The 22,451-nt window shown below is 63.7% G+C and overlaps 1 protein-coding gene across 6 annotated transcripts; it reads right to left on the minus strand.

Annotated features, from left to right (window-relative positions):
• Positions 1-3,095: 3,095 nt before the first annotated feature.
• On the minus strand, positions 3,096-6,983 carry TMEM250 (transmembrane protein 250). 6 transcript variants are annotated; one of them, XM_036306959.1, is made up of 3 exons: positions 6,916-6,983; positions 5,780-5,911; positions 3,096-5,251 (listed from the first exon to the last, which is right to left on the minus strand). In XM_036306959.1, exon 3 carries the CDS (start codon positions 5,207-5,209, stop codon positions 4,733-4,735), a length of 477 nt encoding a protein of 158 aa, XP_036162852.1. In that variant the 5' UTR covers positions 5,210-5,251; positions 5,780-5,911; positions 6,916-6,983; the 3' UTR covers positions 3,096-4,732. The 6 variants fall into 6 exon arrangements, with proteins under 6 accessions (XP_036162852.1, XP_036162849.1, XP_036162851.1 ...); XM_036306956.1 differs by lacking the exon at positions 6,916-6,983 and adding an exon at positions 6,633-6,880; XM_036306958.1 differs by lacking the exon at positions 6,916-6,983 and adding an exon at positions 6,404-6,581.
• Positions 6,984-22,451: the final 15,468 nt, after the last annotated feature.

Consider the following 22,451-nt stretch of genomic DNA (forward strand, 5'->3'; position numbering starts at 1 on the left):
TTAGGACACACAGTAGCCCGAATACCCATGCGCTCTCCTGTGGGGCCACTTCTGCTGCAGACTGTGTGGGGTGCTGGCAGCTGGCCCGTGGCAGCCGCCCCCAGCACCAGCCGCCATCCCAGGCGCAGTGCGGGCCACACACCGAGAGCCACAGCAACCTGCCAGAGGCCCGTGTGGCACAGTTGCCAGCAGGCCTGGGCATGCTGCCCGCTGGGGCTGGGGGAGGGGCCAGCCAGGAGCTGCTGAATCAGCGGCTCCGTCTGTCCCTGTGTGTCCCTGCCCCTCCCAGGAAGGATGCTGGTGAGGAGGGAGCGCCTCCTGCTCCTCTTTGGGGAGCTGCTGGGAGGCCTGCCAGCTTGCGGGGGCTCCGGACAGTGGCTCCTGCAGCCAGCGCCCCTGCGTGGAGCCTGGTGCAGGAGGGGCAGGGCCATCCTGGCGGGTGGGGAAGGGGCTAGCGGAGAGGCCCTTCCAAACAGCACCAACAGGGAGACAGAACAGGCCTCTGCAGATGGAAGCACGTTCCCTCCCAGAAAGTGCCGAGTCAGCACAGCGCCCTGCCATCCTCTCCCCTCCTCCAATCACAGGCTGGACGCGGGGACGCTCAAGGTCAGGGCACATCAATACCTCCGCAGGGACTCGGTCACTCTAGGCCGCCAGCTTCCCGGGGGTGGGGGCTGTCCCTCCCCCAGGCTGTCCAGCCCGCTGCCACCACCTGGGGGGGAGGGAGGTGGGGGACATAGGAGCCTGGACAGCACCTAGACCTTCTCAAATAAGCCTGTGGTTTCTAGAAACTTCCAAAGCATCACCCCATCTCGCCCCACCCCCAGCCCCTCACACCCGGGCTGCTCATTTCCATCACTGGGCCTGGCAGCTGGGCTGGCTCAGCTCTTCCTGCCCAGGCACCGCCCGCACCTGGCCCCAGGGAACCCCACGGAGCTCTCAGACCTTTGTTCAAGGGAGAACTGCTCCCTCCTCCTGTCCCTTCTCTGCCCCAGCCCTGACCTCCGACCCCAGCCCTGACCTCCCTCCCATCTTGAAGTCGGGAAGCCTCCTGTTGTCCTCCTGCCCAGCAACTGCCCTCCCCCAGACGTGGCCATCTTCTTCCTGGGCCTCTCGGCCTCCTGTGCCCGACGCCCATAGCTGCTGCACCCAGCTCTCCCTCGGGGCTGCTCTCCCTGGGGCCACCGTGGTTTGGTCCACGCTGCCCACCCTCCACCCTCCAGGTTGACGACGGGGCTTCAGTGCCCAGCTCCTGACCCCAAATCAACAGCCCGTGCTCTCCAGCCACCAGCCTGCAGGTGCTGCCACCACCAGGCGGCATTGCCAACTCCGGTGCTCTGGGCACTCCCTGGCCTTGGAGTCCCCATCGTCACCCACCTGCCCGTCCTGCTGTGCACTGGGCAGGTGGCCCTCCTCACCCGTCCCAGGTCACGGACCTGACTGCCCGTCTCCTGACCACTTCTCTACTCAGTGCAGCGGGGCCTTGGGGGCGGGGGGGCGAGGAGGGAGCGGCAGCCGAGGCCTGGAGGCTCTGCAAGGATCAGTCCTGCCCTGCCCCAAACCTGTCCCAGCCCCTGCAGGTGCTGGCGCCTCACTCCAGGATCAGGAACCCTCCAGAAGCTCCAACCACGCAGGTCATTTGCTGTCCCGAGGCCTGCAGGCCTTGTGTCTCCCCCTCCAGCAGAGCTAACCGCCCCCCCGCCCCCGCCCCCCGTGCCTCAAGGGCCCAACCCTTCTCTGGCAGATCCCTAGCTGGCAACTAGAGCAGTTTGGGGACCGAGGCTCTGTGCAGGCCCTGCCTCCCCCGCCGGCCACTCTGCTGGTGTCTTTGAAAGTGGTGACAGTCGTGCAGGGGACAGGAGGGGCCTGCAGCACACCGAACACGACGCTATCACCCCGTGAGGCGACCTGAGCCAGCTGGGGCCCAATCCGTTCAGCCTCGAGCTGCTCGGCCCCAGCAGCCCCTGGTCCCAAGCTCAGGGCTCAGGGTCCGGTGCTCCCACACTGAACAGCACTGGCCCAGAGGACCCCTGGGGAAGCCACTGCAGCCCCCCAAAACGAGGCAGAGCGGGTGGGGAGGCCGGTGTGGCAAGACCAACCTGGGACAGCACTGGCAGCCCTGCCACCACTCCAGGGAGGCAAGTGCCTGGGAGTGCTCACCCCAGGTGCCCTCTTGTGCCCACATCTGGGCTCCCGGGCCCGGCAGAGCACCCCCAGCTCACTAGGCTTTGTCACAGGAAGTTCACCTGTGGCTCCGGCTGAGGCTTTGGTGAGGATTTCACCAACTCCGCCATCAACAGCTGGCCACAAAATGAGTCGGGTTTTTTCTAAAATGTTTAGTTCCTCAAAAGTCCAGAAACAGCAGACAGGCCTCAAGGTCACTTTCTGGCCATCGGCTGCTCTGAAGGACACCACCCTTGTCCCCTGCATAGAAGCCAGGGAACCTTCACAGACGTTTTCTGAGGAATCGTCTCCCATGTTTCAACCTGCTTTCCGGTTAAACGAGACTGTAACTTGGGAAAATACCCTCGACACAGGCAACAGTGTGGTGGTGACCAGAGGGAAAGGGGTGGGAGGTGGAAGAGGGTGGAGGGCTGATCAACGGTGACAGGAGGAGATTGACTGGGGGTGCAGAGCACAACACGATGTACTGGTGACGTCTGTAGACTTGTACCCCTGAAGCCTATCTGATTGTATTAACAATGTCACCCCAACACACACAACTCAAGAAATGGCGACTTTCTGCCTCCTTTCCTGCACACACCCTGTCCCTCAGGGTGACTGCCAGACGCCCTTCCCACTCCCCGGTCTGCGAGGGAGTCCCCCATCTTTTTAAGGGCCCACACCCCATCTGCTGGTGGGGTTCAGTTCCGGAGCCCAGGCAGGCCCCTCGGGCCGCTGACAAGTTCTCACTGCCATCCTGCCACGTCTGCGGGCAGGCTCCCACCGTGGACCCGTGGCCTCAGGTCAAGGCAGGGCCCCCCCCCCCCCCCCCGCATTGCAGATGACTGTTCTAAAACGTGCCAAATTCTATTTGTTTGTTAATATCCTTAAAAAAGAATAAGCTTTTTGAGCCTCAAGCAATCACTCCATCAACACATTAAAAAAATAAGTTTAATGCAGGTGGCTCGTTTCATAAAGAATTTCACAGGCACTCGAGACCCCGGGCAACTGCTCGTTGAGCGTGTCAACTCCTAGCACTGCCGCGCAGACACCCACGGTGGCACACACCCAGACCCTCCTGCCTTCCCCATGGTGTGCTCACGCCGACCTCAGTCAGGGGACTTCGAAGGATGTGAGCAGCGTGAATAATTAACACAAAACAAAGCTTATAGGGAACAGCATGACTTAGTGCAAGAGATGCTCCGCAGTGCTGCGGGGTCTCCGAGGGTCAGCGCCTCAGCTCCTTCCTCCAGGAGCCTCCCACTGACCTCAGGCTGACCACCGTCCAGCAGAGCCGGCCACAAACGGAGGGGCACGGTGACAGCCAAGTGCTTTTTGCTTTTTCTACCTGATTTGGGGCTCCTTCCAGTGGCACATAACTCCTGACAGTCCCCCTGGGGCCACTGGCCTCCCTGGCCAGGCAGGGTCAAAGGGACCACTCTGCCTGTTGTCCCAGCAGAATTATTCAGAGTGCCCGCCCACTGGCCAAGGAGGCCCACGGTGGCCACTGAGCGACATGGCCACCCTGTCCCCCTCGCTGCAGGCCAGAGGAAGGGTCGGGATAGAAGCTGGCTCTGGAGTGGTTCTCTGACCAAAACGGTCCCCCAGGACGACCTGCCCTTTGCTCTTTCCTGGCCACAGTCCCTGCGGACATTCATTTTTGCTTCCCACTCCCCAGCTGCTCTAGCTGCCCCGGGGCAGGAGCAAAGGGGCGCCTAGCCTCTCACCCAGAGATCCAGCCCCGGGCCACCCCTCGACACTAGGTGGTGCCTCAAACACAGGTCTGCCCACGTTTCGTGGCACACCCAGCGCCCGGCCCGAGACCGCCGACATCTGCTCCAGACACGCGTCCCATTCTGTGTTCTGACCAAAAGCAGCCCCAGAGCCAGAGAGGGATTGAGGTGCCTCCCCAGAAACCCACATGTGAAGGGGCCTGACACTCCCCGACCTGCCCAGGAGGAAGACGGATCTGCCCGGGGCCAGAGCCCAGTCTCCCACCTGCCGGGGCCTGACTCCCTGCTGGACTGCGCCTGCACAAACAAGGCCCTGAAGACTGGCCGGGACTCAGACCCCATGGTGGTCACTAGGCAACATGGCCACTCTCAGGGTGCTGTCGGGGCGGCCCTGTGGCAGTGTGGTGACTGGACCTGATGCTTCCCTACGGCTGGGGCCGGGGCGAGTCCAGGAAGACCCCTCCAGACTTGTTCCTGGGCAGCACACCCCTACACCACTGGGGACGCCTGTGTCCTGGGGAGTGGACGGGACACAGAGGCTCTCCAAGTACAGACTGATCGTGACCACCCCCAAGCACGGTCTGGGAAAGTGCGGGCTGGAGCCATGGGGGTGGCCAAGGGTGAGTGCCCCTGAATGCACACACAGGAGGGTCAGCGGACGGGAGGGCGCAGCGTCCATGCACAGAAGTCACAGCCCATTCCTCTCCTGGGCAGAGAACCAGCTACTGGACGTAGCGTGAAAGACAAGGCCCTGAGCTACCTGGTCAAGAAGCGGCCGGCCGCAGGCATCGGCCCCACTGGTCGCAGGAACCGAGCCCGGCCCAGGCCGCGGGCGCTCACATATCCACGAAGACCATGAAGCACCAGCCCAGGCCGCCCACCAGCAGCAGGGTCACGTGGATGCCGTAGACCAACAGCTCGTTGAGCAGGCGGAAGTCCACGCGCCGGCGGCCCAGCAGCAGCAGCAGCACCGACAGCTTGAGCTGGAAGCGCAGCAGGACGCGCACGCCCAGGTACTGCAGGCAGAACAGCGCGGCCAGCGCGCCCCACAGCGCGGCCGTGAAGAGGCTGCAGCTGAAGTAGAGCAGGAAGCGGATGAAGCCGTAGAGCCAGCGCGCGCGCATGTACACGTCGAAGTTGTTGTACTTGGTGCGCGCCAGGCGGGAGGTGCGGAGGGGCCCGGAGGCCGCGTGCAGGCAGGTGGTGTGCGGGCCGTGGAAGGAGCGCACCCGCCGGGGGATGGGCATGACCGGCATCGGGGCCTCGGCGCTAGCTGGCGGCAGACGCAGCGTCCAGGCGGTGGTCAGCGTCATGGGCACCTAGGCCTGCGAGCCCGCGGCGGGGGAGGCGTGGGCCTGCAGGGAGCGACAAGCAGAGGAGCCGGGTCAGCCCGGGAGCAGCCAGCGAGGGAGCCCGTCCCTGCCTGCCGGGCACCTGCCAGCCTTGGGCGCAGGGACACCGAGCGCAGGATGCCGGACCTGCACAAGCGCTCTGCGGACACTCCAGAGGGACCACAGGCACGTGGAACAACGTGCTCATTCTACCGGTGACTGGGGAGAGGGCCGGGGTGGCGGGTGGGCCCCTGGGAGCAGTCAACGCCGAAACCGAGGGGGAACGACAGGAGCCCCGGCTAAGCTCGCCCTCCACAGGCTGCCAGTCACTCACTACTCACCCTCTCGCTTTCATCTGGGTGCCTAGCCCTGCCTGGACCGGAGCCCCTTTTATCCAGGGGGAATAAAAGTCCCTCAGGGGCACCCTACAGGGCCAGGACGGGGGAGGGGTGCCCCAGGCACACGAGAGCAATTCACTTCAGCAACCTGTCCCCCAGGTGCTGGGAGCTAGACAGCTCTGCGAAGTCCAGGAGGTGCGGTGTAAGGACCCACCATGCCTGGCAGGTGTGGCAACCGCCTGCTGGTGTGTCCGCAGGACGCGGGGCGTGCAGACCGGCCTCGAGGACAAGAGAAGCGGCAGTGGCTCCAGGTTACGTGGGAACCGCCATCGGAGGTTGCCTACATCTGTGGATGGAAACAGCGCTGAAGGGCAGAACGCGTACAGGTTGCCGGGAAGCACCCGAGGCGTCTGCCTGCCTTCAGGGGGGCGGCAGCTGCGGGCCGTGAGGGGGCCTCTCCAAGTGCCCTCTCCGGCGCCAGTCCGAGCAAATGGCCACCGAGCTGTCCGGCCGGAGGCGGAGGAGTGGGGAGGCCGGCATCCCCCGCCCACAGGCCCGGCCTTCCCCGCAGGGTTTGGCCAGAACCTGGTCTCACAGCAGCTGCCCGGCGGCTCCTTCCAGCTCCGCCTCGGCCTCGCCCCCCACCCCCGACCCCCGGCACGCGCGGCATTCAGAGCCGGTGCCCTGGGCGGGAGGGTCGCGCACCGCCGCCCCTCACTTTACGCTGCGGGACCGGCCCGCCTCCCATCTCCACGGGGCCCGCGGGCAAAGCAGCTCCCGGTGCCCGAAGACGCCCATGCCTCGGGCTTGGAGTTCGGGAAGGCGGCCGAGGCCTTACGCGGGACCGCCGCGCAGCGGCTCCATCCCGCCGACCGCCCCAGGCCCCATCTTCCCGGGCGCCCCGCCGCGCCGGTGGCAACGACTCTCCGATCAACGCGTGCCGGGCGTGAGGCGACTCTGCCCTCGGGCCTCTGGGGGCACCGGCGTCGGCGAGGGCAGGACCGACGCGCCGCCCGCGCCCGCCCGTTGCCCTGGAGACGCCCGGGCCGCCCCGCCATCCCGCTCACCGGGTGCCCTCTCCGCGCCGGCGTCCCGGCCTGCGGGCTCCGTGGTCCCTCGGGGCTCCCGGAGCAGGGCGGCCGCATGGTGCCCACGCACGGTGGCTGCGGGCCTGGCGGCTCCCGCGTCCCCACCCGCCCCGAAGGGCCAGGGCTCCCGCGCCCGGCGGCGTTTGGCCCCGCGCGGCCGCCGTAGCACTGCCCTCGCGCCCTCCGCCCCCTCCACACCGCGAGCGCCTCCTGCCCCCAGTTCGGGGCGGACGTCCGCGCGGGGCGCGCTCCATGACGTTACCATCGACGTCTCCGCCTCGCGTACGTCGCTGGCGCAGCTCCGACCGGCGTGCCGTCCCGACGCAGCTCCTCTGCGCACGCGCCGCTGCAACCCACGCGGCCAGCTGCGCGCAGGCGCCGCTCCGGGGGGCGGGGCTGGGTGGCCTGCGCCGAGGGCACCTGCAGGGACGGGGCCACGCCGGCCGGGGGTCTGCGCCCCTCGCGCCGGGGCGTTGGGGTGGAGCCGGGCCTAACGAGCCTGGCGCGTGGACACCCACGGGCTCTGGAGTCGCCCCTGTCCTTGGAGAAAGGATTTTTATGCAGATGTTTTAATTTTTTTTTTTTTTAATATATTTTATTGATTTTTTACAGAGAGGAAGGGGGAGAGATAGAGAGTTAGAAACATCGATGAGAGAGAAACATCGATCAGCTGCCTCCTGCACATCTCCCACTGGGGATGTGCCCGCAACCCAGGTACATGCCCTTGACCGGAATCGAACCTGGGACCTTTCAGTCCGCAGGCCGACGCTCTATCCACTGAGCCAAACCGGTTTTGGCAAGATGTTTTAATTTTTTAATATGTGTTTTTATTGATTTCAGAGAGGAAGGGAGAGGGGGAGAGAAACATCGATGATGAGAGAGAATCATGGATCAGCCGCCTCCTGCACGCCCGCTACTGGGGTTGGAGCTCACAACCCGGGCATGTGCCCTGACATGGAATCAAATCGTGACCTCCTGGTTCATAGGTCGGTGCTCAACCACTGACCCGCGCACGCCAGGCTATGCAGACGTTTTTAAAATATTTTAATCCCTGGGAGGGGTCAGGATACAGGGAGACACTTCTCCTTGGATGTAGTCAGCAAGTGACATTCGCCTGAATTCCATCAAGTTCAAAGACTGTGCAGGTTCCACACCCTCGGGAGCTAAGTGCCTGCCTGTCGCCTAGTTGAGTCCTCATGCCCAGCCCCTGTCGTGTCGGAAGGACCCAGTGTTGAAGGGTCTGCCAGGGTCGGATGAGAGGGAGGGAGGGGGGGAGGAGCGAGAAGACCCGAGGCCCAGAGCAGCTGTGCAGCAGCAACAGAAGAGGCTGAGCAAGAAGGAGCCGATGCGCAGTGGTTCTTACAGCGCATCTTCTCCGCAGGGTGGGCCTCCCCTGCTCTGCACCCCCACCTGCCAGTGCCAGGCAGCCCCCCCCTCCGCCCCCTTGTTCTAGCCCCTGAGCTGCCCCTGCACACTTGCCTTTACTGCAGTCACCCCTCCACCTGCAGAGCTCCTACTCAACCTTCAAAACCTGGATCAAATAACCCCTTCCTGGGAAGCGCCTCCCGCCCTGTGCCACCCCTTCCTGGCCCCCACTACCCCTGGCGGGCAGGATTCTTACTCAGCCCTACTCCTCCACCCCCAAAGCTGCAAAGATTCCCCTCTCCCCTGCTAGCTGTTCTCTCACCACAGTAAGATGTGTTTTTGCCTTGCCATCCGGGCCACACATGCACGTGTTTAAACAACTCCAGGAGCCTCACAAACAACGCTTCTGACCACACGCTGCCGAAGCCAGGATGGCTCCCGCCTGCAGCCTGACCAGCACCCCTCATACAGCGGTTCTCCACCTTCTGGTCCTTTAAATACAGTTCCTCATGTTGTGACCCAACCATACAATGATTTTCGTGGCTACTTCATAACTGTAACGTTGCTACTGTGATGAATCGTCATGTAAATATCTGATACGCAGGATGGTCTCAGGTGACCCCTGGGAAAGGGTCGTTCGACCGCCAGAGGGGTCGCGACCCACAGGTTGAGAACCGCTGCATCAGGAGGACCTGGGCAGGACCTAGGGAGCTTGCCCTGGTGTGGGGGTTCCCAGCTCTCCATCCTCGGGGGTGCCCTGCACCAGGTCAGCCCCAGGCCTGCCCAGGCCTCCCTCTGGCAGGGGCCTGGCGCCACCTGCTGGGACAGCACGGGCAGTGCGGCTGAGTTAGCCGCAGGTACTGGTGATTGGGGCTCAGAGTCTGGGGATAAAGAGGGCGCCCTCAGTGGAACCCCACGGATCCCCGGTTGTCCATGGCAGAGCTGAGTCACCCCGACACAGAGACGCAATGGCCTGCAGATCCGGAAACCTGGTCTCTGGCCTTTCAGGGACATGTATTGACTGGCAGTAAAGGACATTTATTCTTGCTGTGCCCGGCGCCTCTTTAATGGCCCTGCAGTCACCTCGACAATCAGAGATTTCCCCCTTGGCTCTGTGCTGCCTTAGTGACCAGATCCTGAGACCTCAGGGACCCCATGATTTCCCGGGGTGGGGGTCACAGGCAGCTGTACAGCATCCACTTCCCTCAGCACCCAGCTGCTGTGCTGAGGGGGAGCATGGGGGGGGGGCGTGGAAGAGAGGGCACAAGGGGGGGGCAGGTGGGGACTATGTGGGGAGCAGGCAACAGTTACGTAGAGGGCACGTGGGGATCCTAAGGGAGGAACGTGGAAGTCACATGGGGACCATGTTGGGGGACCCAGAGGACATGTTGGGGAGCATGTGGGGTGTCATGGTGGAAGTCATATGGAGGGCACCTGGGGAGCAGGTGGGGACTGTGTGGGAGTCTGTGGGGGTCTAGTGAGGACCATGTGTGTTGTCATGCGGAGGGAAGTTGGGGACTATATGGAGCTCTTGTGGGGGGCATATAGGGGCACCTTGGGGCCACATAAAGGGCACATGGGGGCATTTGGGGGCCATGCTGGGGCACGTGGGCTTATATGAGGCCATGGTGGGGCTCCAGTGCTTGGCCCTGCTGAAGCCAGCCTTTGGGTGTTTGGTGCCAGAGTCAGACCGGTGAGTGAAGGAGCCTCCAGCCCACACACTGAAGGGTCATGGGTTCAATTCCCGGTCAAAGGCATGTACCTGGGTTGCACGTTCGATCCCCAGGCCTGGTTGGGGCGCATGCGGGAGACAACCAATCAAGGTGTCCTCACATCGATGTTTCTCTCTCTCCCCCTCCCTCCACCCTTTCACTCTCTCTAAAAATCAATGGAAAAAATATCCTCTGGTGAGGATTAACAAAATAAAAAATAAAAAAATGGAGGCCCGGGCTTTGGAGAGCAGCGGGCCTCAGCCTGGCATCTCCAAGTGATGTCCCAGACATTGACCCACCCAGGCTCTGTCTGGGCCCCACGCAGCCTGTGCTCAGGGCAGGACGCCAGGCGCTGGGCAGCATCGTCGTGAATGACGTTGGGACTGTGCAGGGCGGCTGGGTTAGACTCTTAGTTTACAGTTTGCCCGCATTTTGGAAGTGTGCCCCTCACCCACCCTAAGCTCCACCTTCCGAAGTGTAGAGCCTTCTCTGTGCCGGGCAGCACGGCCCAGCCTGGCACAGGGATAAGGAGGAGAAGACACAGCCCAGCTTCTTGGCGGCTCTGACCTCCTCCCAGGCAGCAGGCCCCTAATTATCCAAAGACCCAGACCCAGGCCATGACGGGGCCACGGGAGGCTTGCTTCAAGGTTGGTGCCCACTGCCCAGGTCTGTGCTAACTTCACAGAACACACACTCGTCCTCCGTCCTCCGGTGGCTGAGCAGGGCTGGGCTGACAGGAGGGAAGATCCGTGGCCGAGCCGTCGCCCGGCGTGGGCAATCTGTCGGCTCCCAGGAACCTGGCCAGGCGGACGTATTTTACTGCAGGCTCGGAAGACAAACATACGCATTTATATGCCACTTGTTGCCATAGAAATGCGAACCTGTACTCCTTTCAAAACTTTTAATGGATTGTACACATTGCGGGAGATTTAAAGGGTAAATGCAATGGCTCAAAATGTTACTTTTAACATATTGTCACTTTGATAACAGCACCAAAAAAAAAAAAAAAAAATCTGGAAGACATTGCCCTCGGAAATGAATTATAAATAGATGCATCTTAAAAGAGGTTTATTTTGGTCATTAATGGTTGATGGGCCCCCAGCGCAGGATTTAAAGTTAAATTATGCAAAATCCAAAACCAACCTTATAATATGTAATCAAACATGCATAAAACTGTCAGGCCCAAATAAATTCTCTCAATTAACTTGCTTCAGACCGTGATTGCATCCGCTAATCTAATCAGCCCAAAGTGATCTGAAGGTGGGGAGATGGATGACAGGTGGATAGATGCCCATGAGGGCGAACCCCATGGGGAGCAGGCGCAGCACACCCCACCCCAGCGAGCGTGGGGCAGGACCTTGGAGGGTGGAGGTTGGGCCCACGTTTACTGGGTGGGCATGGAGGCAGCGTCTATCAGCCAGGCACCAGCTCCAAGCCACGTAGGCCGGCTGTCCTGGGCACACCTGGCCTCACCTGCGACACCTGGATGAGCCAGGCCTGGAGTCACCTGGTCTGCTGGGCTCCGGAAGCCCCGGTGCTCACGTCAGCTGTGAGCTCTGTCTCCCTCTGTCTTTTCCAGAACAATGAGTACAGAATGTGCTGGGATAGTCCATTCTCACCCAATCTCCCCACAGAGCCCCCCGGTTCCTGACTTAGAGTCTTTTACAAAAAATAGGTAGGTAGGTAGATAGATAAATTTCAGAGAGGAAGGGAGAAGGAGAGAGAGTTAGAAACATCAATGATGAGAGAGAATCATGGATCGGCTGCCTCCTGCACATCCCCTCCCATCCCCCATCCCCTCTGGAGATCAAGCCTGAAACCCAGGCATGTGCCCTGACCAGGAATCCAACCGTGACCTTCTGGTTCATAGGTCAATGCTCAACCACTGAGCCACGCCGGCCTGGCCCTGCCTTAGATTCTTGATTAAATGAGGGCCTTGACATAAGCTGCATTTTGTCCTTTTTGGGGTGGGATGGGGTGGTGACAGGCAGACAGACAGGTCAGGGATGCACCCATGCCTGGCGCCTGGGCTGTGGGGAGAAGGGGTCCCTGTGGTGGGGACCCAGGCGTTGTGCTTCCTGTCTGTCGGCTGCACACCAGCTGAAGACCCTAACAGACCTCTGAGACCCAAACAAGGCTTTGTGCTTCAAAGGCCCCTCTTTACCTGCTCCCACCTGGGGCCGTCGTGCACACCCTCTGCCTCCCCTGCATCCACTCCGTCCTCTGTGCTCAGCGGGACGGCCCGGAGGACAGGCTGGCTCAGCCCTGGGACCCTGGCGGCTCAGGTGAAGGGCCGAGTTTATGTAATTGTCAGAACAGGCCCCGTGCTGCACACCAGGTTCCCGTGGACTCGTAATGAGCCTTTCCCCGACAGGGAACACTTCGTGGACCTGCCATTTAAGGGCCACATGCGCCCGGTGTCCCATGTACTGACACCTCGTCCTCCCTCTCCGACAGGACACGGGTGTTGGTGCCAGTTCCTGTTCTTACAAATCACACCGTACGCAATCACGGTTCGTGTCCCTCTGGTTGGAGGGTCGACATGGGCTGGCTTTCTCATTCTCCCAACACTGGCCGTGGCAAGCCCCCCGCTGTCCCTGTGCGCAGACGATCTGGGGTGAGGTGCCACCTCAGTCCTCACCTGCTTTCCCCAGGAGCACACCGTCTCCTGGGAGCCAGCCAGCGCATCGGGCCGCCTGTCATTTCCAGAACAAGCCACAAAGAGCACCCAGGCCTCGGAGAGAGAGAGCCAGCCCCTCCCTCCCCCCATCATCACTCCACAGGTAACCACCAAGGCCTGTGGGGTGTCACGCTCATTCTGGGGCTCACAGGTGTGTCTGGAAGGGAGTCCTGTCACATATAAATGGTCTCCCTCTGCAGAGGGAGATGGTCTGTGGTGGCCAAAGGGGCAACTCCCCGCCCAGGGCAGCATGACCCAGCCGGTGAAGGAGCAGCTGCTTCTGGAGTGTTAGCCCAGCCCCAGGTTATCGAAACCAAAATAAAAGGTGCCTCATGAGACGAGCCAGACAGAATTCCTGTAGGTTCCCACTCATTTGAGGTCCCTGGGGGGGGGGGGGGGGATTCACAAGGACAGTTGGATGGTGTTTGGGGGAGGGAGGGAGTGTGGAATGGGGGTTGGAGGTCTGGGACGATGGAGGGTCCTGGAGAGGACGGCGGTGGCTGCACCACAGTGTGAATGTCCCCAATGTTGCCGAGCTGTGCCCTTAGAAACTCTCCCGAAAGCGGCCGGAAGTGACCCTAAAAATGGCTCCCTAGTCTCTTGACCCAGACCGCCCCCCCATATCATGCAAATCAACAAGATGGAATCTTACTGTCCACCTGAGAGCGCTCATGACACGGCCCAGGCACAGGGCACGCCTGTCCCCGAAGCCAGCGAGTGTCTGAAGGATGTCACTTGACAGAAGCAAAGTCGTCTCAACAGCGGAGTCGGCCGGCGGGGCCGGTCGGTGGCTGAGTTTTTCTGCAAATGGCTAACAATGCAGAGTCTGGCTGAACTTACGGGGGTAGGTGTAGCCGTCCCGGGGAACCCACGCTCAGATGTGCTGGGACGACATCGGGGCTCGAGGCGGCCCGCCCTCCATCCCTCCTGCCCTGGGGTCCTGAGGCCCCGCTGCGGCCTTGGGAGCGCCAGGGTCCGCAGGTGCGGGACTCGGGGCCCATGGAGCCGGCCCTGGACCCGGCGGGCCTGCACACCCCCTTGGCGGGTTGTGCTGTGCGGCTCCCTCCCCGGGTTGGGTCTGGAGCGAGGTCTCCGCCCCGCACAGGCCGGTCCGGGCAGGTTCTCTGGATGAAAGGGGCAACCACACACGGGCGCTCTCAGGCTGCCCCTCGTAGACCAAAGGCCACGTGGACGGACCACAGGCCCAGCATCAATGTCGATGCAAAACGCGTGCCTCACAGCGCTCCCTCCCCCGGGACGCGGCGCTGTCACGCGGGCGCTGTCGGACCCACCGGTGCGCGTCTCCCAGCAGCAGGTGCACAGTGTTCGCGCCTGCGCAGTGTGGCGGAGCGCTCACCTCGCCAACCGAACACCAGGGCGGTGGGGGCGGCGCCACGACACGGGGGCACCGCTGAGGGCGGAGGGGGGCCACCAGGGTCCCGCCCAGCACCCCCCGCTCCGCCTGCTGTGCGCGCAGCGGCCGGCAGGGGCGCCCCGGGCCAGAGCGCTCGCTCCCGCCGCGGTCCCCGAGGCGTCCCGCAGCTCAGGCGGCCAGCACCCCGGGCACCGCTCCCCTTCGCCTCCCTGGGGGGCCCGCGCGGTCGCTCCCTTTCTCTGAGACTGTTTCCTCCTGGAACCGGCGAAGCTGTGATGGGCCCTGGCTCAGGGGCGTCAGCAAAACGGGGTGCGTGGGCAGCACCAGGGGGCTGGGCTCCCCGCCACTCCCGGGCCGCAGGAGCTGGCGTGCAGGCCTGTCCCTGGAGACGTGTCTGCCTCCCCCGTGGGCTCGGCAACCCCAGCGTGTGTGTGCGCGTGGAGGGGGGCGCGCGCACATGGGGCCTCGAGCAGCTCCGCCCGCGGGCGCTAGGGGGCGACCAAGCCCTTTCCCGCGGGTTCCTGGGACCCGTGGAGGTGGGGGACAGGCCTTCCTCTGCAGCCCCTGCTCCCAGTACTGAGACCCCCCTCCCCAGGGAAACAGGGGTGCCGTCAGGCGGCCAGGAGGGCCAGGGCGCACCTGTGTGGATGAGGAGATGCAGGCTCGAGGTGAAGGACCCGCACCCTTGCCCAGGCAGGCAGCCAGGCTCCATGCAGGGGACACACCTGGGACCCACACACACCCGGGCAGTGGGGCTGAGCCGCGTCCTGCAGGTGGCCCTCAGCTCCCGGCACAACCACGGCTCCCGGGGATTGTTCAGACGCTCAAGTGAAGGCCAGGGCAGCGGAAGCTGGGCCCTGAGGGAGGTGCCAGGGGAGTCAGTGCTGAGCGGGCAGCTCTGAGGTCAGAGACCCTGCTCCTGGGTCTGGAGGCTCCCCCTGGGACTCCTGCCAGCGCCTCGCTTGCTGCTGTACCCCACACTCTTGGTGGCCCGTGGACATCTGTGGATGAATGAATGGTTGCATGAAGGAAGGAGTTTCTCCTCCCATGACCCACTTCTGCCCTGGAAGGCAGGACCAGAGGCCCCCCCTCCAGCTGTCAGAGCTGAAGGGAGACCCCGTGGCTCCCTGGTGTCCACCCCCCCACCCCAAGGCCATTTATCTGCAGACCCTGTCCCCACGGGGACTGAGTTCTGCAAGGGCCCCTTGGACCAGCACAGAGTGCTCACCCACCTGGCACCATCTTGGGGTCACAGGTGGGGGTCTGCCACCTCTGGGGGGCTGGTCCTGGCCAGGACAGGGTGTGGGGTACCCCCTGCATTAGCATTGAGCAGGGTCCCTGGGCTGTTGATATCAGCACTTCAGGGTTATTTATGAATTCATCTATTTGCTGGGACAAGCCTTTCTACATTCCGTTGCCATGGTTTCCTTAAAGCCAGTATCTTATTAATTCTGCATGTTCTGAAATAAATATACATCAGACAATCACAGTGAAGGTTTGGGTTCTCAGCACCAGGTAGGACGCTTCCACACAGTGTCACGTGGACACACACTCATCAGATTCAGGGGCCGGTGGGGGGTGCAGGGGCTGCTCAGGAGCCTGAGAACAGGGAGGGGGCAGTGAGGCGTTGCCAGGGGCAGGGGCAGGGGCACCTGCAGGACCCCAGGGTCTCAGCAGCTCCCAATGGACCCCCACAGCTGGAGGGACGTGCCCACGGGAGGAGCTGGGTTTCCTCTGGCGCTCCAGCGGGGTTGTGAGCTCAGTGGGTTGGAATCGGCCGACCTGCCGGGTGGCCCTGACCAGCTGAGGGTGTGGAGTGAGGGGCCGGTGCTGCCCGGAGCCGCCTGAGGCCACCGTTCCTGCTGAGTCTGCCCGAGCAGCGGTGACAGTTCATGGGAAACAGCACAAGTGCCCCGAGGTCCAGGGTGTCAGCCTGGCCCCGGAGCCGGGGCAGGAGGGCCTGGATGGAGCCCGTGCACTGGGATGGCTTTTGGTCAAGCTGCCTGCGTGGACTCGAGCTCTGTTCCTTCCACCGTTGGGCACCTGAGAAGGACCTGACGTGCCCGGGACGGCCCTGGGTCCTGTTTCCTCCTCCGACTCCCATGTGTGAAGTCAGGACTTGGACGTGGTCCATTCACTCCCCATGCAAGGCACCTGCTGGTGCCTCCCTCATGCACCCCTGAGCTCTCAGCCCCCCAAAAGCCACCCTGGGCTGTGCCTGGCCAGTAGGTCACTCCCCACCCCTTCCCCCCTCCCAGCAGCCTGCTGAGCACCTAGGCCTGGGCAGCAGATGGTGGGAGGCCCAGCCCAGCGCAGGTGGCATCTTCGGAAACACCTGCTTGGACCAGGCCAGGCCTTTGCATCCACCAGCCACCGGGTCCCAGGGGTTAGAGCCGGGCGAGCTTGAGGAGCCCGGGGGGGGGGGGGGGGGGGGGGCGGAGGGGCTGCACCAGCACCAGGGCCTGGCATAGAGCTCCGGGCAGAGGTCGGGCTGGATGCCAAGCCCAGGCTGAGCTCCGAGGCTGCCACTGTGCCAATGACACCCCTGGAGAGAGGGCACCGCTGCCCCAGGCGAAGGACGGGAGGTCCGGCTGCAGCCGGCTGTGTGGCTTGTCAGACCTGGGCTGCCTGCAGGGTTGTCCAGCTGGGCTGGAGCCGTTGACTCGCTGCGGGGCCAGGGGCTTTGGGACAGGAACGTGGGTGCGGTGCCCGCTGGCCAGTGACACCCGCCACACCTGCTCCCGCCTCCGGGTGTGGGACCCTGGGTCCCCTCCCGCCAGGGCCGACGTGGTCTCCTCTGAGGCTCCCACCCCCGCAGGACCTGATCAGGCATTGACAGCCTCGCTCGCCATGTAATTAAGCCCAATTTAATTAAAACCTGGGTTCTTCATTGCACTCGGTAATTGATTTAATTTTCTGTGGAATTCAAGTGCCAAACACCTCTATCGAGTGAACTCCCAAATTCTGGGGGTGGGGCGGTGGGCTCCCTCAGCTCTGGTGACATGGGTCCCCCCAGCTGCCCCTCAGCACTGCCCCCCTGCCTCCGCCCACCCCTCCACACACTTTAGGCTTCGTCAGTTTCAGGTCCCCGAGAGCTGCGGGCTCCCCTCAACCGGGCGGTTCCCCTGGGGAAAGCGGGCCTGGCAGGAGGTGTCCCGGCTGCAGCAGGGTTTCTAGAAACCTCACAGTACAAGTCGCTGCAGCAGCCCAGGCCTCTGTGGGTCCCCCCAGCTGGGGGGCAGGGATCTCCTCAAGTGGCCCCAGAAGACAGGGGCACATGTTCTGACTGGATGGCCTCTGGATGGGGTGGTCGCAGGGGAGGGCCATGAGGAACCCTCTTTCTTCCTGCCCAGCTGTTCTGAGCTGGGGGGCGTCCTGGTCGGTCCCATAAAGTGCTGAACGCCCCCCGGGACCCCCTTGTGGGCGGCGTGCCTGGCGGTGGCTGCCTGGGGCTTGATGGCCGCGGGAAGCAGGGGCACCAGGAAAGTGGCCAGGTGTTTGCCCGAAGAGAATGGCTTTCTGAGGCAGCAGCTGCGTGGTCACAGCTGGTCTCTGAAGCGTCATCCTGGTCAAGTGCTCATGCAGTCCAGGGGTTCCCGCCTCCCCGGGGCCACAGCCCAGGGGCGCCATCCCCTCACAGCAGGGGGGCAGGTGACCAGGGGGTGAAAGCCCGGGCATGGCTGGCGCCCAGAGGAGGCTGGAGGGACCGACGTGGAGCAGGCCTCCTGCCACGTCTATGCAGGCGCTCCGTCTGCAGGCGGAGGCGGACGTGGGCTGTGTGGTTGGCACCGTCTGCCAAGCTGGCCATCATCGGCGGAGCTGAGAGGCGCCTGTGGCCCCTTCCCCCAGCTCACCACACCGGCCGTTGAGATTGAAGAGGCTCCGGGGTGCAGGGAGGTCCCAGGTGCGGGAGGCCTGAGGGCACCGGCTCTGGGGCTCACCCCATCCACCAGTCCCCAGGTTCCCCCTGAGGCTGGGAGGGCCCCCCCAGATGTGCACTGTCCACCGTGTGCCCAGCCCTCCCAGGCCGCAATCTGTTCTGTCTGCCTTACATCGTAACAGACTGGCTGTGCTATGTCCTATGGGCATTGATTTTGCTGTATTTTACTGGTTTTAACCTAATGACTAGAAACCCCAAGAAATAAAATTTCCTTTAAAAACTCTGGGAGATCAATGATTGAGGCCAGAATCACTATTCTCAAAGCCAGAGGGACCGTCCCCTGGGCTGCCCGGCACCATCGGTCGTGGAGAGGCTCCGGGGCTGGGAGAGCGTCCTGGGGTGGGGGCGGCATGCGTGTCTGGACCCCCCACCTCCCTCATAAAGCGAGACCCCCACCCTCACCTCTGCTGAGGCCATTTAAAAGCTGCCTCCAGGTTGTAAAACCGGGAATCCTCAAACGTGATTCATGTCCCCACTCGTCCCAGGCGGCCTCTGCCCTCAGTGACCTCAGGGCTGACCAGGGCGCCCAGGATGCTGATGTCCAGGGAGGAGGGTTTGGCCATGGACAAGGGGACGGGGCTGTTGCACCCAGAAGCGCCTGGGATGTTGCCCTCGGGGACATGCGCAGGCCGCCCTGTGGCAGGAACTGTGGGTGTCTCTGCTGGACCCCGGCACCCAGCTTCCCTGGCCCCCTGTGTGGCGTGGACACCCTGGACCCAGGTTGCTATGAGGGTCCTGCCTTCCTCGCCAATGGGCTGGGGCCCTGCCACTGCCCCTCCACCTCAGAGGGGCAGGAAAGACGCCAGCTCAGCTCTGCCGGCTGCTACTCCAGCTGAGGGGCAGGCCCGGATGAACGGGAGGACAAGGAAGGAGGTCCTCAGAGTCAGGGCGGAGGTGGCAGGCCCTCACGGAGGGAATGTGCACGTGTGTGTGTGCTATGTGCATGGGCGTGTGTCATGGGGGTGCCTGTGCGAGTACGCACGTGTGTGGGCATGTGCACGCAGACCCGTGTGATGCGTGTGACCTGCGCGTCTGCACGAGCGTGTGTGCCTGTGTGAGTTGTGGGAGCCAGCCCAGCAGCCGGAGCTGGAACACCTGCCCCGGCACCCTCACCTCCACCGGCACCGCCCCCCCTGCTGCAGTCAGTTCACCCGATGCTGCGGGCGGGCGCGAGCGCTCCACCTGCCAGGTGTTCTCTGGGTCGATTGTTAAAGCCTGTCATCAATTATTTAAGGGTCGGGTCCCCCTTTCCTTCAAAAAGCAGCAGAGTCGCGGGCTCAGGTTACCTGCCTGCAGGTGCCCACAGAGGGTCCAGGTCAGAGCAGGCACCCACGCAGGGCAGCCTGGGAGACTCCCGGGCCCTTGGTGAGCCCTCCCCACCCCGATCCCACGCAGCCTGGACTTCCAGGGACCCACCGGCCCCGGGACACAGGCTGCAGCACGAGGTCCCGGGAGATCGCGCGGCCGTGGGTGGTCGTGGATCTGGGTGCTGAGACCTGGGCCTGGGACGTGGTCTGGGAGCCACATGTAAGAGGCAGGACCGCCTCTCCAGGCTCCCAGGGTGGAGGGCATGGCATGGGGAGGGCAGGTGGTGCCATGGGCCAGTCAGGCTCCAGGACTCCAGCCTCGATCTGACCGCCGTCCTCATACCTTCCAGCCCTGAGCAGGGGCTGCCCTGGATTCTTTTCACAGATGAGGAAACTGAGGCCCAAGGGCTGAGCGTGCGGTGAGGGGCCGGGGTCTACGCCCGCTGCCACACACCCTCTGAGCAACCTGATCACAGGGCTGTGTCTCGGGTCCCCAAGAGCCCCCATTCCCCGGGGAGGAGCCCACCCACGCTGCTCCCTGCCCAGCCGTCCCGTGGCCCAGACAGGGCAACAGGACACGTGTCCTGTTCCTCGCGTGTCCAATGTCACGACACCCGATCAGGCCAGTCAGGCCTCGTCAATGCCGCTTGCTGGGGCCTCTCCAGGCACTTGAATTATGCAGGAGGCCCCGCCCGTAGTGGCAGATGGCAGCGCCCACAGTAACCGGAGCCCGGGGTGGGCGGGCGGTCAGGGGGGCCCCTCCGCCCCCAGATCCCGCCAAGAGGGATGTGACTGCAGAGCTGGGCCCAGGGCCGCCCTCCTCCATCTCTGGCTGTGCTTTTCGTCACCGTGGAGAGGGTTGTGGTGGCGGCCTGGTCCCCACGGCTCAGATGGGGACATGGGCACCCAGAAGGGCAGGCTCCTGGCCCCACCTGGGAAGGGGGGCAGGGCATGCTGGCTGGAGCCCTGGGTGCCCTGGGAGAGGTGGTGGCCTCGCTGAGCAGCTGGGGCCGGGCTAGCGGTGAACTTGGGGCCTGGATGAGGCTGGGACAGGGGGCTGGCATCCAGCTGTCCCTGGAGCTGGTGCCGTCTGCCCCCAGGTGCCCCCTCGCCCCCCTGCCACCAGGAGAGCTGGCAGCACCTGCCTCTCGTGGAAACGCCAACGTCGCCACGCCCCTCTGGCATCCCTGGGTGGAGGGCCTGTCCCAGAGAGCGAGCGGCCGCAGCACCAGGTCCTCGTGGGTCAGGAGGGCCTGAGCCTGCAGAGGGGGTGGCTTTGCCTTTCAGGCCTTGAGGGCAGCAGTGAGCGCCCCCAGGTCCAGGCCAGAGTCCTCAGTGGGGGTGCCAGGCACAATGCGAGGAGACTCCTGCCACTAGCACCCCCAGGTCCCCCCAAATCACTGGTCTCCCCACACCCGGAAGGACATACTCCTGGGAAGGGCCGACCACTCCCGCCGGCGGGGGGCATGATGCAGTGCCTGCCCCCGCGTCCTGCTCCCCGGGGAGGGCTGGGCCAGCGTGTGTCTCCCCAAACAATGATTCATTCCAGAATTAAGTGTATTACATCGAGAACATGCCAGTTCCGTCCCGCCAATCTGCGCGGGAAGTCTGGCTAATTAAGTGTTACGCAGCGTAGCCTTGATCGTTGGGAATGAGTCAGTTAAATTACGGGCGAGACTCACGCAGCATAATGAACGGTTATGGCTCTAACGCCCACCCTGGCCCGGGGACATAGGGGTCCCGTGAGACCTCGGACGCGGCCGGCGAGAACAGGTCTCTGGACACCACCCACTCCTGGTCGGCCGGCTCCCTGCTGGAGGGACCCCTCTGCTTCCCGGGGAAGTGAGCAAAGCTTGGGTTCAGTTCTGTCCGTAAAACAGGGTAATGGCCGAACCGAGCTCGAGGGGGGCCGCTGGGAGGATCGGATGGGCGCACGCAGGGGCCAGGGTCCGCCAGGGGCAGCGCCAAGAGCCAGCCCTGCCGTGAGGGCACGGCAAAGTCCACAGCCTGGAAGGCGAGGGTGTCGGGAAGAGGGCACAGGCCACTGCCGGGCGCCCCCAGCGCGGTGACCTGTGAGTGACCCCTGAGTTCTGAGTGGCTAAGGAGCTGCCACTCGAGAGCCAGGGAGGGAGTGGGGGGCGCAGAGCCCCGGAGCGGGATGGAGGGTCCTCGGGAGGTGGGGGAAGCGGCCATCCCCCTGGGCTCTACTGTCACCTGCCTCCCTCCCAGTGGGCACCCTCACCTCGTCTGCTTGCTCTGCCCCTCATCACGATGCCAGCGCCCGCCCCAGCGTCTCTGCTGGATGCCGGAAGTCCATCCACACCCCATCACCCAGCCCAGCGGGTGGGTCTGGCCTGACCTGTGCAGCTACTGGGGTACCCAAGTGAAGATACAGCCCCAAGTGGCTCCAAAAGGTGCCTGTGTCTTTGCAGGCCACCCTCATCCCAGCGTATCCCCCACCCTCAGGCCACCCCCCCCACACACAGGCGCTGCCTCCGGGCTTGGTGGCCACCTAGGGGGAGGCGGGGCTGTGACCCCAAGAGACAAATGGCCAGGGGTTTGGACTTTCCTCTGCTAGAGGCCTGAGGCCAGGAGACTCCCCTGACAAGTGCCTGCTCCTGCCCCCAGCCTGGAATCCCACCCACAGAGCCACCCGGGGTGGGGGGTGGGTGGGGGGGGGGGGGGAGGGCCTCTTGGGAAGCAGCTGTCTGGTCAGCTCTGTGGGGGGATGTCTTTCCTGTGTCTTCAGGGTCTGGTGCCAGGCCCAGGGCAGGGCAGCACGCTGGCCGCCTGTGGAATGAGTGAGTGGGCACATGGGTGGGCAGTGCCACAAGAAACCGTGGTCCTGTGTTGACCCCGGGAGAGGGAAGGGGGTGCCCCCAGCAGTCCACACGCCATTCCCAGGCTTCATGGGTCCCGCCCGGGGCTTGAACTCTTCTGCTCACAGGCCAGTCTGATCAGGGGGCCACGGCCATGCCAGGGGAGCAGATCAGGGGGCCCCTCACTTTAGGGACCCGCCTCCCCGGCCAGGAACCAAGGTGCTGCTCCAGGGACCTGACCCATGGGGTCCTGCAGCAGGCACCCCCCACATCCTGCACCCTACGGAAGTTCTCAAGGTCAGGGCCGTGGCTGACAGGCTCAGGCCCTGGGCGGGTATGGGGGGGGCCAGGGGGGAAAGGGGGAGGTCTGGGGGGCCAGGTGGGGCGGGGAGAGCTGTGTGGGAAAAACCAAAGCAGCTGAAGGGCAAACCCAGAGGGGCAGCCAGGGCTCCATTTCCATTTCATTTCCCTGATGAAACAGCAGAATCAATCGCCTGCCACTAGCAAGGTGTCCCCATTTGCATACTTAAAAGATGCTGGTGGGAGGGGCGGCTGGGGACGGAGGGCCCACTTCCTGCTGATTGAAGCGGGGCCTCTTTG

The sequence above is a fragment of the Myotis myotis genome, unplaced genomic scaffold (genome assembly GCF_014108235.1).
Source record: "Myotis myotis isolate mMyoMyo1 unplaced genomic scaffold, mMyoMyo1.p scaffold_m19_p_44, whole genome shotgun sequence".
Classification (NCBI taxonomy): Eukaryota; Metazoa; Chordata; class Mammalia; order Chiroptera; family Vespertilionidae; genus Myotis; species Myotis myotis.